Source organism: Mixophyes fleayi, chromosome 7 (genome assembly GCF_038048845.1).
Source record: "Mixophyes fleayi isolate aMixFle1 chromosome 7, aMixFle1.hap1, whole genome shotgun sequence".
In the NCBI taxonomy this organism is placed as follows: domain Eukaryota; kingdom Metazoa; phylum Chordata; class Amphibia; order Anura; family Limnodynastidae; genus Mixophyes; species Mixophyes fleayi.
The window spans coordinates 114,857,122-114,870,884 of NC_134408.1; the positions used below are offsets into that span (position 1 = coordinate 114,857,122).

Consider the following 13,763-nt stretch of genomic DNA (forward strand, 5'->3'; position numbering starts at 1 on the left):
AGGGTATGGCAACACCCATTTTTTTGCAAGCTACTTTTTTGTACGCTGAGAATAAGAAAAATCTGCTATTTTTTACTTGCATAAGTTTATGAATGAAATTGCTTGATCCAGTGATTGCACCAGAGACATGTTTGTATATAGACCTATTTTTTTTTTTAGGTCAAAGTCCCCCATCCAAAAAAGGTTACTTAGCCCAGACCCTAGGTATCTGATGAGGCCCCTGTACATCTTGTGATTGCTTACTGGGTCAGTAGGAATAGGAAGAATGCCGCAATATCTGCTACACTCTCATGGCTCTTGTTGAGCTGGCCTGTCTTTCTGAATTTTCAGTTTTAAAAGCAACTAATCTTTAATGAGTCAACTCTTATGGCTTTTTGTATCTGCTGACCTTATTACAACAACAATTGACAGTGCTCCTGTGGAAGTGTCGATGAAAGTTACCCAGGACAAGTGAATCTGGTCATTTCACAACTTTTTCCACAGTTCTATACTACAACGAGAAGGCCTAAAGGGAAGTTTGCTTAACTAATTTACTAGAACCAAACAAACTGAGGACATAAATTTTTTTGGATAAAACACATTTATTTGTTACAAATACATAGTAAATAGTTTATATAAAATGTATAAAGTTACAGAGGAGGTGACCTGTTGGTATTTGCATGTGCAAGGAATTGTGAGCAGGAATCCCCAGTTGCCCCCACACAATGCCACAAAGTGGCTTTTGACTACTGCACTCCGCCCTGCTACTAGAGTGAGGTGAGCAGCATATACGAGGTGAGTACAGCATTGTTTTGCATATAGAGACAGAACATCTGTAAAGAGAGGGGTGCAAGAGAAACAATTTAGTCTCCATTTAAAAGGCTGTAAGAAGAAGGAACACAGAACATTTTACAAGTAGTACAGGTAGAACCAATGGGTAGTACAGTAACTTAGCAGAGCGGCTGTCTAATCTTTATTGCTGTTGTAGCGCTTGTGTCTGCATGAATGGCTTCGACTTATAGCATAAATGCTAATATTGACCAATGGGCGTTACTGTGTTTACACAGAACTGTATCAAACAAAAAAGGTTGGTTCAGCTTGATCAATCTGCTATGGGTCTTTTGAGTTAAGCACGCATGTTAAGTGAAAGTAGGCAAATGAACATCCCAAAAAAAAAAAAAATCAGTAAGAGACAGAGCAGTCTAATCAGCCAAGCAGTTGTCTGTTCATAGCATTAGTAAAAGAAAAGGATGATGGTCTGTACTAGAAGAGGCCGAGTAACAGGAGAGATTGGTGATATTGAAGAAGGATGGTAACTATGAGTTCTTGTCGCCTCTGGTTCACCGTGTGTCACATTATCTCATAGGGAGGAGTTTTCGCTACGGGGCTCATGTTGTCTCTTGTTGGTGGTGCTGTTCATAGTCCGCTCTGGAGGATTCACTCGATGATTAGGCTCTCACAATTCAGTGTGTAGGAGAATTCTAGCTTTCTTCATATTTGTAACCACTGTGGGGGTAAATAAATGCACAGGAAATTATTACTATGTAACCTTGAATAAGGACATAGGACTTCCATACTTAAGCCCAATCATGAGACCTAGTGGTATATTTACTAAACTGCAGGTTTGTAAAAGTGGAGATGTTGCCTATAGCAACCAATCAGATTCTAGTTATCATTTATTTAGTACATTCTACAAAATGACAGCTAGAATCTGATTGGTTGCTATAGGCAACATCTCCACTTTTTCAAACCCGCAGTTTAGTAAATATACCCTCTAGAGGTCTCCAATCGTGGACCTAAGGCCCCATTTTTCCCCCTATGGAGGGTCATTAGCTGACATAACAGGCAATCTGTGGTTCTCCACCTGTTGTAGAATTGAAATCCAGCAACAAGTGGAGATTAACAGATTGTCAAATTCTGACTGAGCAATAATTAATTCATATTCCTAAATTATGCCCTGTGTCAAGATGACGTGTTTGGCCGCCGCCATGCCTCCTCCCACCACACCTCCTCCCACCACACCCCTCTCCCGGAAAGAACTTGCCCAAAGTGGGCAAGTATGCTATAGAAGCTATATTATGGTCTGTGCCTCTGTCTTACTCACACTCTGGGATATCTCCAGCTTCATAAGCATACAGTCTGTTTGAATATCTTCCGGCAAGGTCTGTCCGAACAGTCATTGATGGATCTGTAATACAGAGAGCATGTTGGTCAAGATATAGAAGAAACACAGACACGTGATAATATTGGGCCACATGAAGGGTTAGTTCAGATAGAACGTGACGAGAGCAGACAATGCTAATATAAAGCAATCATTGCAATTCTGGAACCAGGTTTGGGGCTGACAGACAGTTTTGTGGTGCTGACACCATTATCAGCAACTCCAGATGTCTGCACAATTTTTAAAGAGCTTTTATTGTGTTGCATTCTTTGTAGGATGCAGCATGAGAAAACTGAGAAATAATATCAAAGTAAATTAACTATCATATTCTAGAATGTACATGATAGGTGGAATCTGATTGGTTGTTTTGGGCATCACATCCATTTTTCATTTCTACAAGGTTTAGTAAATTTACCCCTTTGTATCATATTCCACATAAACCAAAATGATCTGATCTGTCTGATGATAGAGGCACATGGCTGAATAGTAGAGTAGTAAACAAGCAGACATGTATTGAGATGACGCTAGTAGAGGACATGTATATAAACCATAACAAAATCATCTAGAAGTGGACAACCTCTATACAATGACTGATAGTAAGAAAGGGACTCACCCACAAACATGACTCTTGGTACATAATATCCATCTGGAGACTGGTTCTCATCTGCCACAGGGTGCTGTAAAGATAGAGATCTACATAAGCAATTGGGCGGAGGTGTTATTTATTTTTATGGGAATGTCACTGAGTGAAAGTCCTTTCCTACACTGCACAATTGTAATTGTGCCTCCTTACATTATTTAATATTATCTACAGTTCAGGCAACTCTGTTTTACATAGCAATATCAGTAAACTCACCACTACATTCAACATTACAAAATCTTCCTGAGCCAGTTTCTGTGCAAGAGGGTCAACGGAAAAAGCTTTCTTCAGTTCTGTGCATGGGAAATAGAGAGAGGGTTTTTTATATTGTATTAATGCAGTATACTGGTTTGTAACGGCCTATTAATAATCTGCCACTAACGGGTACATACACACGTTATTCTGTCCTGCGTTCATAGGTAGGTAAATGCTAATTAAACATTTGTAAAACTAGTGACCTATAGATTTTGATGACAATTGTTACTTCTGTACCCAACAAACGTGGAACAGACCATGGATGCAACAAGTGGAGTCCATGGTTCATCCAGCATTTGCCTTCATTGTTGTAACAGCTATTGTCTTTTGTGAGATATATAGAACATTTCTTCTATGTAACAAACTGTACATCTCATTTTATCTCTTAAAATTCTGACGAAATACACACATTTTATTTATATATATATATATATATATATATATATATATATATACACACACATAGTATATTTCAAAATAATGCTGCTAGGCAGACTTTTCAAATGAATATTCTGGCTGATGCCTGGTGTCTGGTTTACCTTGGCTGAAGGGGCAGTCTTCCAAGTGATGAATCACCATAAGAGGCTTCTTTCTGCAAAGGGACATTGACAATGAATTATGGGAAAAAGTACAATCATTTAGAGGTCAGCTGAGGTAATGGAACAGGTATGGTCAAGACGTGATATGTGGCACAGTGATAATACTCCTGAGAATGAGTTGGGCAGTATTGCTTCATTACAGGTCCACCATGCTGAGGAGGATCAATGATTGGCATGTTCAGTGTAAAGTGATGCGATTAGCAAAAGACCAGCAGAATTTACTCCCTTGACTTGCAGCCGATGTGTAGACATCTAGCGTTTCTGCTATGTATAAAATGGGTTTTGTTTGTTTTTACAGTTGGAAAACCAATTCTGTTTTGTATAACTCTTTATGCACAGTATAACAGGATTAATTGTGTTTCTGTGTGCTGTACATTATTATTATTATTACCATTTATTTATATAGCGCCACTAATTCCACAGCGCTGTACAGAGAACTCACATCAGTCCCTGCACCATTGGGGCTTACAGTCTAAATTCCCTAACATACACATACACATACACACAGACACACAGACACACAGACAGGGATAGATGGACAGACAGACAGAAACAGCTAGTCACACAGACTAGGGTCAATTTGATAGCAGTCAATTAACCTACGAGTATGTTTTTTGGAGTGTGGGAGAAAACCAGAGCACCCGGAGGAAACCCATGCAAACACGGGGAGAACACACAAACTCCTCATAGATAAGGCAATAGTCGGGAATTGAACTCATGACCCCAGTACTGTAAGGTAGAAGTGCTAACCACTTAGCAACATTACTATTATTTTAAGATGATTTGACTACTGGGTAACCGTCCTATTGGATAATACATTTTATCTTGGTAAAGTAAGGAATAAGACACGGATATGTGTTTGTTGCAAATTCCTGCTTCCCCATCCACATACTTCTATCTACACAACTGCCCTTTAATACTGCAGATAGAAGTACTTTACTTTTGACATTTTGTTTCCCAACTCCAGCCCTCAAATACCCCGATAGGTCAGGTGTCCATGATTTCTACTTGTGAGCACAGGTGGGAAAATTAGGCAAATACATTACCTCACCTCTCCATGATTAACAAACGGCTCACTCGAGGGCTGGAGTTGGGAAACATTGGTTTAGAGGAGAGGAGGATGGGAGGAATAAAACGGGGAGGCAGAAGAAGATACCACTGTGGCCAGTCAATGCTGTCTGCTATGTGTAAATAAACTCACTTGGGCTCATTTTCGAACATTGTATTTGGGTGCAAAATTGGTGCTAAACCACAGCAACCAATCAGCAAGTCTCTTTTATATGTCTAATGCAAGTTACACAATGAAAGCAAGTGTCTGGTTGGTGGCTATGTCCCTAGTGCCACCCACAGAAATTTTTGTACCGAAAGATGGAACATAAAAATATTAATAAAAATGAATATTATTTAATAGGAGTAGGTGTGATGACAAGTAGGTTCCTATTTTTTGTTTTGTTTTGTAGTAGAACTCCTGATGTAGCTTTTTTCTGTTATTATAAGATATGTGATCTAACAATCATATAATGTTACCACTTGTCAGTAAATTTACTGACAGTAGAAAAATAAGTCACTTGTGGCCATCAGTAAAAAATAAAATAAAAAATGTAGCCATAAGTAAACGTTTGCCATCCTACTGGAATTACTGAATGAATCATAATGTACCACAATACTGGTTTTCGCATAGTTACATAGTAATGTTGATAAAACACATGTCAATCAAGTACAGCCTTCCATAATTTATAATTGTGTTGCTCCAGAGGAAGCTGATATTTGCTAATGTAGCGTCACAGGGGAGTGGGGAGAAATTCACACTGACCCCATAAATTCCGTTAAACTAAGTCCATAACGTCATCAACTAATTAAAGCTACAGTTCTTTATGTAAGGAAGGCATCCAATCCATTTTTCAATTTAGTTAATGAGTTTGTCAGTTAATGAGGTAATGTGATTTATAGCAAGTCTGTATTTCTTTCATGTTGCTCTTATAGTAATCGGAATTGTTCAGTCGCTATAGTAAGTGACGCAAGTCTCACATTCGGAATAATGACTACCACTAGTTTGTCATCCCCACTTCATATGGTAAGGAATTGCTCATCTTACCCTCCCTTACATGACAAAAAAGCTCCTTCCTATGTTGGATGGCAACAATATATGTATTACAATATATATATATATATATATATATATATATATATATATATATATATATATAAATGTTTAGTGGTGTCTGTCTGTCTGTGTGTGTGTGGAAAAAAAACAACCAAATTGCAGCACCACCTGCTGGGCGGAGTTATACACTGACCTACTAAATTCTTAGTGTGTGTGGGAAAAAAAAATTCAAAAAGGGCTGAAATTTGGTAGGGCTCAAACTTATTTTCGTGAGGTAATTTTACCTCATGAACACATATGTGTAGAGGCGTGCGTTAGTGTGTGTGTGTGTGTGGAAAAAACTATTTTCTCAGAAAGGGCTCATCCAATTGACCTGAAATTTGGTATACTGACATTATTTGACAAAAAAATTTGAATAGTCAAGTCAGTTAACTTCCATCATCCCCCCTTCTCCCCGTGGGAGGGGTAGTAAAGGCTAAATTTACGAGTTGAGGGGGTCAAACTCATTTTCGTGAGGTAATTTTATCTCATGAACACACATTAAAAAGGCCGCTTGCGTCGGGAAGTAACGCTCTTCCCCTGAGGAGGCCTGGGCTAGGCCCAAATGCATGACAAGAACCTTTTTAAGACCTTAAGTAGCTTGATTTGACTAGAATGCATGAGTATCATGCACGGGTTAATATATATATATATATATATATATATATATATATATATATATATATATATATATATATATATATATATATACACACACACACACACATCATTATTTCAATACTGTTAGTTTGATTCAATGTTGCATGTACATACGTTTCCCTAGACTTAGCCAGAGCCTCTTCATAGGTCTGAATCCATTCAATGCTGTCACCCCAGCCTGCAGAGAAGAGAGATAATCAGATATGTAGACATTTTTCATTTGTTTGGTTATGAAAACTAGTGACAGGATCTATGCTGAAGGTCACCAAGTTAAAAGAAAAAAATGTCTCCATGTCACATATAAAAGAATCCTCTATCGAAAGCTTTGTAACCCGCTTTGATTTCACCATATAGGTTACTCCTCCTGGAAACTACAATACAAACCAACCATGACAATCTGTGCTATTAGCTAAGGACTGCCTCCTGTACAAACATAAGACACTTGCCTCTGGACAGAGTTTTGGGTTGAGTGACTGGCGCCTCTGTTGGTTCGGCATCAGGTTTAGCTGTGCTATTAACTGGCTGCTTCTTTGGTTTTCTCATGGCAGCCTCTCCCAGTACGGAGCACAGGAGGAGGAGACAACAAATGGTCAGGCTGGACTGCATGGTGACTGAAAGGGAGACAGAATATTACTCAATATGCAATAATCTAATTTGGTTACTTATAATGAGATTATCCATAGCATTTACTCTGTCAATGACACAGTCATGTATAAATGTTCAAACAAAGTGCAATAAAATAGCAAAGGCTATATAAAAAAAAACAAAAAACTATACATCATATCTGTTTCTCTTCTGGACTCACTTGTCCCCCTTTACTGATTATTCATTCTCTGGATCAGCATAGGTAAATGGAGGTAAGGATGACGAGTGTCTGGACCAGGCTGCTTAAAATATGAAGAAAGAGCTGGTACCTACTCCGTTTTGCAAGGCAGTGTGATTTCTAAACCTTTCCATAGCATAAAATAAAGTGTGCTGTGCATTCTTTATGTAGTATTTGTAGAGAGTATTTGTACAGTACTTAGTACAGGAATAGTTGCAGAAAAGCAAAGTTGGAATATGTCCCGTCATCTTTATGCATTTTACAGAATAAAACTTCCTTAATTCTGAAAAATCTGCTAACCCCAAATGCTTCTGATTGGCTATCTGAGATATAGGTTTTTAAATAAGAAAAACATATTTAAATGGTGGTGTAAGATGACTTGTACAACAACAAAAAACCCAACAATAAAAAAAACACCATTTAGCATTAGTTTTGTCTAACATAACAATCTGTAATGAACAGTATAATCCTTTATGTTTACTGAACAATAAACCTATTATAACTTGCTCTCCAATAGAGAACCTGTGTCACAGTTTATTAATTGCTAAGCTGATTGGAGTGAGGGACATTGTCTTGTCTATCTCTCTGGGGCTTACTGGAACTCATTCTCTCTACTACATCTAGCAGTTTACATTTGGTACCCAGTTGCAGATAAATGTTATTTGTCTGATTTAGCCCTGCAGATATTTGCTATGTTCATGTTGATAAAGCAGAAGTGTACACAGCACTTTCCAGGGGAAGTAAGACAGTAAATGCAATATGACCACATAGAGCTCAGTGGTTGCAGAGCATCAGAGAACCATTCTACCTGTCTATCATTGTGTATCTTGCAGTCACTCACCTTGTAGCTGGCTGCTGTCTCTGGTAGTGTCAGGAGAGCACCTAGATGATCAGTATTACAGCTGGCTGCTGATTGCCTATTTATACCCAGTGCTGCCAGAGATCAACGTCAGCTTTAAAACCAGGATGTCCTGATCCCGGCAGTCTGACTGACCCAACCCAGAGATCAGCTCAAGCAAAGAACTGCCCCCATCACACCTTTCTCTTTCTTTAGGTTTCTTTTGTTTGCTTAGTTGAGATAGGAAAGGGACACACCCGGGTCTGACTTTGTGTTCTTGATGTGTCCTAAACTTATTGGCTGATTGCAGTGATTGTGAGACTCCTAAGATCTGAGGAGATACAGTATATTGGTCTGACAGGATGAATATTACCTGCATGACTGTATTTCTGTTCTCATCTGTTATAAAGACACATATTCCTATTTCTCATAATAGTTTTATTAAGAGATATCTCTGTATATACCCAGCTTCCAACATGTGCCATCAGGTACTATCCTCACGGACCTTGGTGCACCACAATCCCTATCATGACACACTTGACTAAACTTCCATATTGTTTTATTTATTTGCATTTCAACTATTCTTTATCAATAAACATCATTAAGGTACACAGAATAAAAATAGTGAGCACTGCATTCAGTACATAGCATGTGAGGAATTGTACTATGCATCTGGTCTGTAAGGAAAAATAGGGACATTTCCAGTGACAAAAATATTCAGGGATGAATCTTTAGGGCTGATTTAATTACATGTGAATTATTTTACCTCATGGAATGTGCCAAGATTAATTCAACTACAAGCCCTGCGGTACTGATCGTCCCCTAGTAAAAGTCCTTGTAAATTAGTGACAGTGGCAACTATGTATTTTTCGTTTGGGTTTGTGTTTCAGTACACACATTTCACAATACCAATATCTACTGGATAATATACAATATCCTGACTGTATATGATAAAGTTATTGGAAGTCACCAGAAACTATATAAAGGCATGAGGCCTTCTTCAAAAGTTTCGGAATTATTGATATATTTGGAATACAGCCCCTGTCCTCTTGGCCTATATCCAGTGCTGGTGGTGTTGCTGACCCTGAGTGTTATGTGTGCTTCTTTACTCTTGAAAAGCAGCACCAATTAACAGAATACAAAATGATCTTCAGGTGATCACTGGGAAAAATATATTTTACACTCCAAAAATGAAGAGTATTGGTCATAGTTGCCTACTCTCCCGGAATGTCCAGGAGACTCCCGAATTTTTGGGAGTTCTCCCGGATTCCTGAGAGAGCAGGCAAAAATCCAGGATCCAGCTGTCCCCGTTGTTCAAGATGGTGGGGGCAGGGCTAAATACGCCATTGTGGCCCCGCCCCCTGCTGTGATTGGCTAGAATTACATAAGATTGACAGGGGCGGAGCCTAACAGCGCACCACGTATGGTCACGCCCCCCTCTTCAGACCCCCTCCTGGACAACTGCCTTCAAAAGTAGGTAAGTATGGTATTGGTATGTCTGTTGTCCTTGTTTGATGATGTATTATAAATGTACCTACTGAACTGGCAAACAACACTAAAGATTAGAGTAAACTGATAAAAGTTTGTACAACCATACATCAGACATCCACCCATAAATGACCAGGTGGGTCTTATTTAATAATGATGCAATGAGAAATGTGTATGTCAAGAATAAGCCCCTCTCTAGCTACTCCCTGATTTAATATCTTATCATATATTCCAACAGTCATACAATATATCACCTATTTTGTCAGGAGACCGCTCCTGAACCCCTTTATCTGTCACAAACCGCCCTCTGCGCACTCGTGACTTGGAAGCTTTCCGTAAGGGAGCACACAGGATTCAAGCCCAAATCTCGCACTCACCTGGTTCTCTAAGGCTACAGATGTACTGGTACCTTTCTCAACACAGACACCCGCTTCCACACCTCTCCGCCAACTGCCACCAGCTACGTATAAGGCCCGTTGCAAACCTATGACTCAATTATCCAATTGCACACACTCGGTGCTCTGGTAGCTAAACAGTTAAGCCTTCACCATTTGTTTTCTAAAGAGTTAACCCCAGCCAAGCAATCTCTCTCTTCTAAAGAGGCAATGGATTCATTTAGAGCAATAAGAACATGAACTATTACATTTTTAGATTTAATATACAAAAAGTGCAATGCTTATAGGTTAATAAAAAAGCAATTAATAAACAATTGACATAACATACACAAGCAAAACAGTTTAAAATAAAGGGATTAAATTCAGAGTATAACTTACATCAAAGTGATATATTCTGAGCCTAGGGAAATTGGCTTGAAGATGGACAGCTTATCAATGAATGATTAATTTCCCAAAAGACTGAGAATTTGCCCCTTCACAACACAGGTTTTTTAGGCAAAATGAAATGGGACGGCCTTCACAGGGGCAGGATTGATCTAATGTGGGGGCAGGAATGTCCCCTGGGTGTCACTATAATTTGCTCACAAATATTCCAAAAGTTTTGACCTTTGGTAACTCTCCACAAATATATCTCAGAGACATAACTCCCCTGGTACTGCTAATAAGTATAATTCACAAACCGGGTGCTGTTTTTGTCCCTCAGTATGGAGTGGCACACAGGTTTCCCAAAATATGAAGTAATTTCCTTTGAAGTTCATATTTCTACATACGTGCCTAAAGAGCCTTCAGATTTTACCTGGGTCTCCAAGATTTTCACCTAGGCATATGGCTCTCTAATTTACACCTAGTGGTTCTTTTGTGTTTACAATACCTATCGAAAGGAAGTCAATTAGGAAGTGGAATACATGATCAAAACAATGAATGTCTTGGATCTGCATATCTTAAGCTGGTCTGCTCACAAAGGGTCTGCTCAATGTAATTATCTCCTACTGAGCTAATTGACCAAATGTTTTAAAAAGAAAACAAATATTTGTCTGAGCGGAAAAATTTTACCCTCAGCTCTTATCATCATCATCTATATAGCACCACTAATTCCGCAGTGCTCGCTTACATCAGTCCCTGCCCCATTGGAGCTTACAGTCTAAATTCCGTAACACAGACACACAGACTAGGTTCAATTTAATAGCAGCCAATTAATCTACCAGTATGTTTTTGAAGTGTGGGAGGAAACCCCATGCAAACACGGGGAGAACATACAAACTCCACACAGATAAGGCCATGGTTGGGAATCAAACTCATGACCCCAGTGCTCTGAGGCAGAAGTGCTAACCACTAAGCCACCGTGCTGCCCAAGCCACAAAGCTTGATAAAAACAGTGTTGTATCTGCCATGTAAAATGAGGTGGTCAAACTATATGCTAACATTGGGCAAAAGACAGGAGAAAATTATTTTCTGTTCCTCTTTATTAATATTTTTATTTCAGGTCTTTGAAGTCACATATTGATCCACCCCTAAGAACAGATGTTGTATAATTCAGCATGAGGATGTAGAATCAGTATGTAGGGAACTGTGCTATTTAGAAAGGTGCCAGTATTTTGTGGCTTGTGTTCATCTAAATTTCTTCACTAGGAGGCAGTGTGGTTTTGGCAGGACTGGCACTACCGCAAGAAAACCTAGACAGTTGGCTATCTTGCCAGAATGTTGGGATTGCCTAAACCACTGAATGAGCAACATAATGTCTATCATTCAGCGTCTTTTTTTTATGGAGGTTCTCCCTCCCGATGGGCTAACCACTGTCATGGAGAGCAACAGCCAACAGCCATGTTGGTAATGGTCTGGAAGTGCTGCTCTGGGCTATGATATCACAGCCCAGCTCTGCACTGACAAGAAGAGAAGAAGCTGCCCTGCCCCCGCTCCACAGACGTTAAATGTCAGGAATGTTGGCGCCCATGGCAGACACGCTGGTCCGTGGGTTTAGACACTAAGGGCTAGATTTACTAAACGGTGGGTTTGAAAAAGTGGAGATGTTGCCTATAGCAACCAATCAGATTCTAGCTATCATTTTGTAGAATATACTAAATAAATGACAGCTAGAATCTGATTGGTTGCTATAGGCAACATCTCCACTTTTTTTAAACCTGCCGTTTAGTAAATCTAGCCCTAAAAGTTGCATTAGTGTATTTTGAGGATTAGTGACCCCTGAATGGATATTTAGACCATCACCATGCAAACTGTCAGTCTGCTAAGAAAGATCTGTAGACATCCTAGGCAACCTAATCATATATAAGTGTTGGGGGAATGCACCGCAGTAGATTAGACATTATCAAATTGTTGTTACATTATCACTTTTTGGGTAGGTTTTCAATACCTGGAGATAGATTTCTAGGGTATTACAAACTATGTTCAGAAACAATTACATTTTATTTTACTTGATCGTTGAATTTGAATTGCAAACTGACAGACATGACATGGGCAGAGAATCTGCAATGGTTTGTCAGCTTTAGTGAAACCAGATTGGTCTGCATTTGTCCTGGTTCATTTGTATGTTCAATATTATTAGGCCTGAAATTGATAATCTGAGATGTATTTTATTTTAATTAATGAAAATGTTACATTTGCTTTGTGGCCTGTTATACTGTATACTCATTCTCTTCACATTTTATCCAGCCTGTTAATGTATGACAACTTTTCTTTTAAACCCTAACATGCTCCCACTTATCACAGGTGTACTGTGGGGCGGAGTACACGTCTCCATTTGGCTGAGCTGTAAATACACTCATTTTAGGCTCAGGGACCAGGATGCAGATAAAGTTAACTGATAAAAGTGTTCTCATAGTGAACTGGGAGAGGCCTAATCAGGAGCTATTGGAAGAGTTGTGATAATGAGGATTGTGGTCATAACTGATTGTTAGGAATTTAATTGGGATTGAGTGAATACAAAATGTAACATTTAATATATTTCAAACTGAATCCTTCAGGCATATAGCTGTACTGTACCATACACATTATAAAATTAAGACATGTGGATAAAAGGTTAACGTTTTCACTTGTAATCAGTTTCCTGAACAATGCATGTAGAATTGTAAAAGTAGAATTGACTATCGTAATTATCATGTAGGTTATCCCATACGAAATAGTAATCCCTATTTTGTGGCAACTAGTCCATAAAGACACAAAAAGACCCTTTGTACATAAAGTGGTGTAAAAGTGATGCCTGGGAAATTCATTGTAAGTGTTTAGGACAACCTAGGGGTAAACGTATTAAAGTCCGTTTTTTTCAACTTGCTGGGAATCGCCGAGTTGACAGCTAAAATTTAAAGCGGCGCTGGCTTGTAAAGGCAGCGCTTGCCTTTACAAGCCAGTCGCGTGACCGATGCTAGACAGTGGCCGGTGTCTAGGGAGCTGGTCTCTGTTACTTAAGCATTAGGGTCGCAAGAAAGTGTGTGCAACTTTATATTTTTAATGACTTTTCCATCCTGACAATAAAAGCAAAGTATAATATTATTCTTGTATGGCTAGTATTATGCTTCTTGTATGTCCAGTATTGTGCTTCTTGTATGTCCAGTATTGTGCTTCTTGTATGGCCAGTATTATGCTTCTTGGATGGCCAGTATTATGCTTCTTGTATGTCTAGAATTATTATTCTTGTATGGCTAGTATTATGCTTCTTGTATTGCCAGTATTGTGCTTCTTGTATGACCAGTATTGTGCTTCTTGTATGTCCAGTATTGTGCTTCTTGTATGGCCAGTATTGTGCTTATTGTATGGCCAGTATTATGCAT

The 13,763-nt window shown here is 38.9% G+C and overlaps 1 protein-coding gene across 1 annotated transcript; it reads right to left on the reverse strand.

Annotated features, from left to right (window-relative positions):
* Positions 1–561: 561 nt before the first annotated feature.
* Positions 562–8,238, reverse strand: LOC142097039 (anterior gradient protein 1-like). The gene is made up of 8 exons (XM_075178644.1): positions 8,102–8,238; positions 6,884–7,048; positions 6,552–6,615; positions 3,575–3,627; positions 2,997–3,073; positions 2,754–2,817; positions 2,084–2,167; positions 562–1,485 (listed from the first exon to the last, which is right to left on the reverse strand). Exons 2-8 carry the CDS (start codon positions 7,041–7,043, stop codon positions 1,436–1,438), a joined length of 552 nt encoding a protein of 183 aa, XP_075034745.1. The 5' UTR covers positions 7,044–7,048; positions 8,102–8,238; the 3' UTR covers positions 562–1,435.
* Positions 8,239–13,763: the final 5,525 nt, after the last annotated feature.

Excerpts from the sequence above, each read along its gene's own strand:
- LOC142097039 (XM_075178644.1), bottom strand. The coding sequence starts at position 7,043 with ATGCAGTCCAGCCTGACCATTTGTTGTCTCCTCCTCCTGTGCTCCGTA. Across the intron at positions 6,616-6,883 it reads ACCCAAAACTCTGTCCAGAG|GCTGGGGTGACAGCATTGAA; the intron begins GCAAGTGTCTTA and ends TCTTCTCTGCAG. Across the intron at positions 3,074-3,574 it reads AGACTGCCCCTTCAGCCAAG|AACTGAAGAAAGCTTTTTCC; the intron begins GTAAACCAGACA and ends TCCCATGCACAG.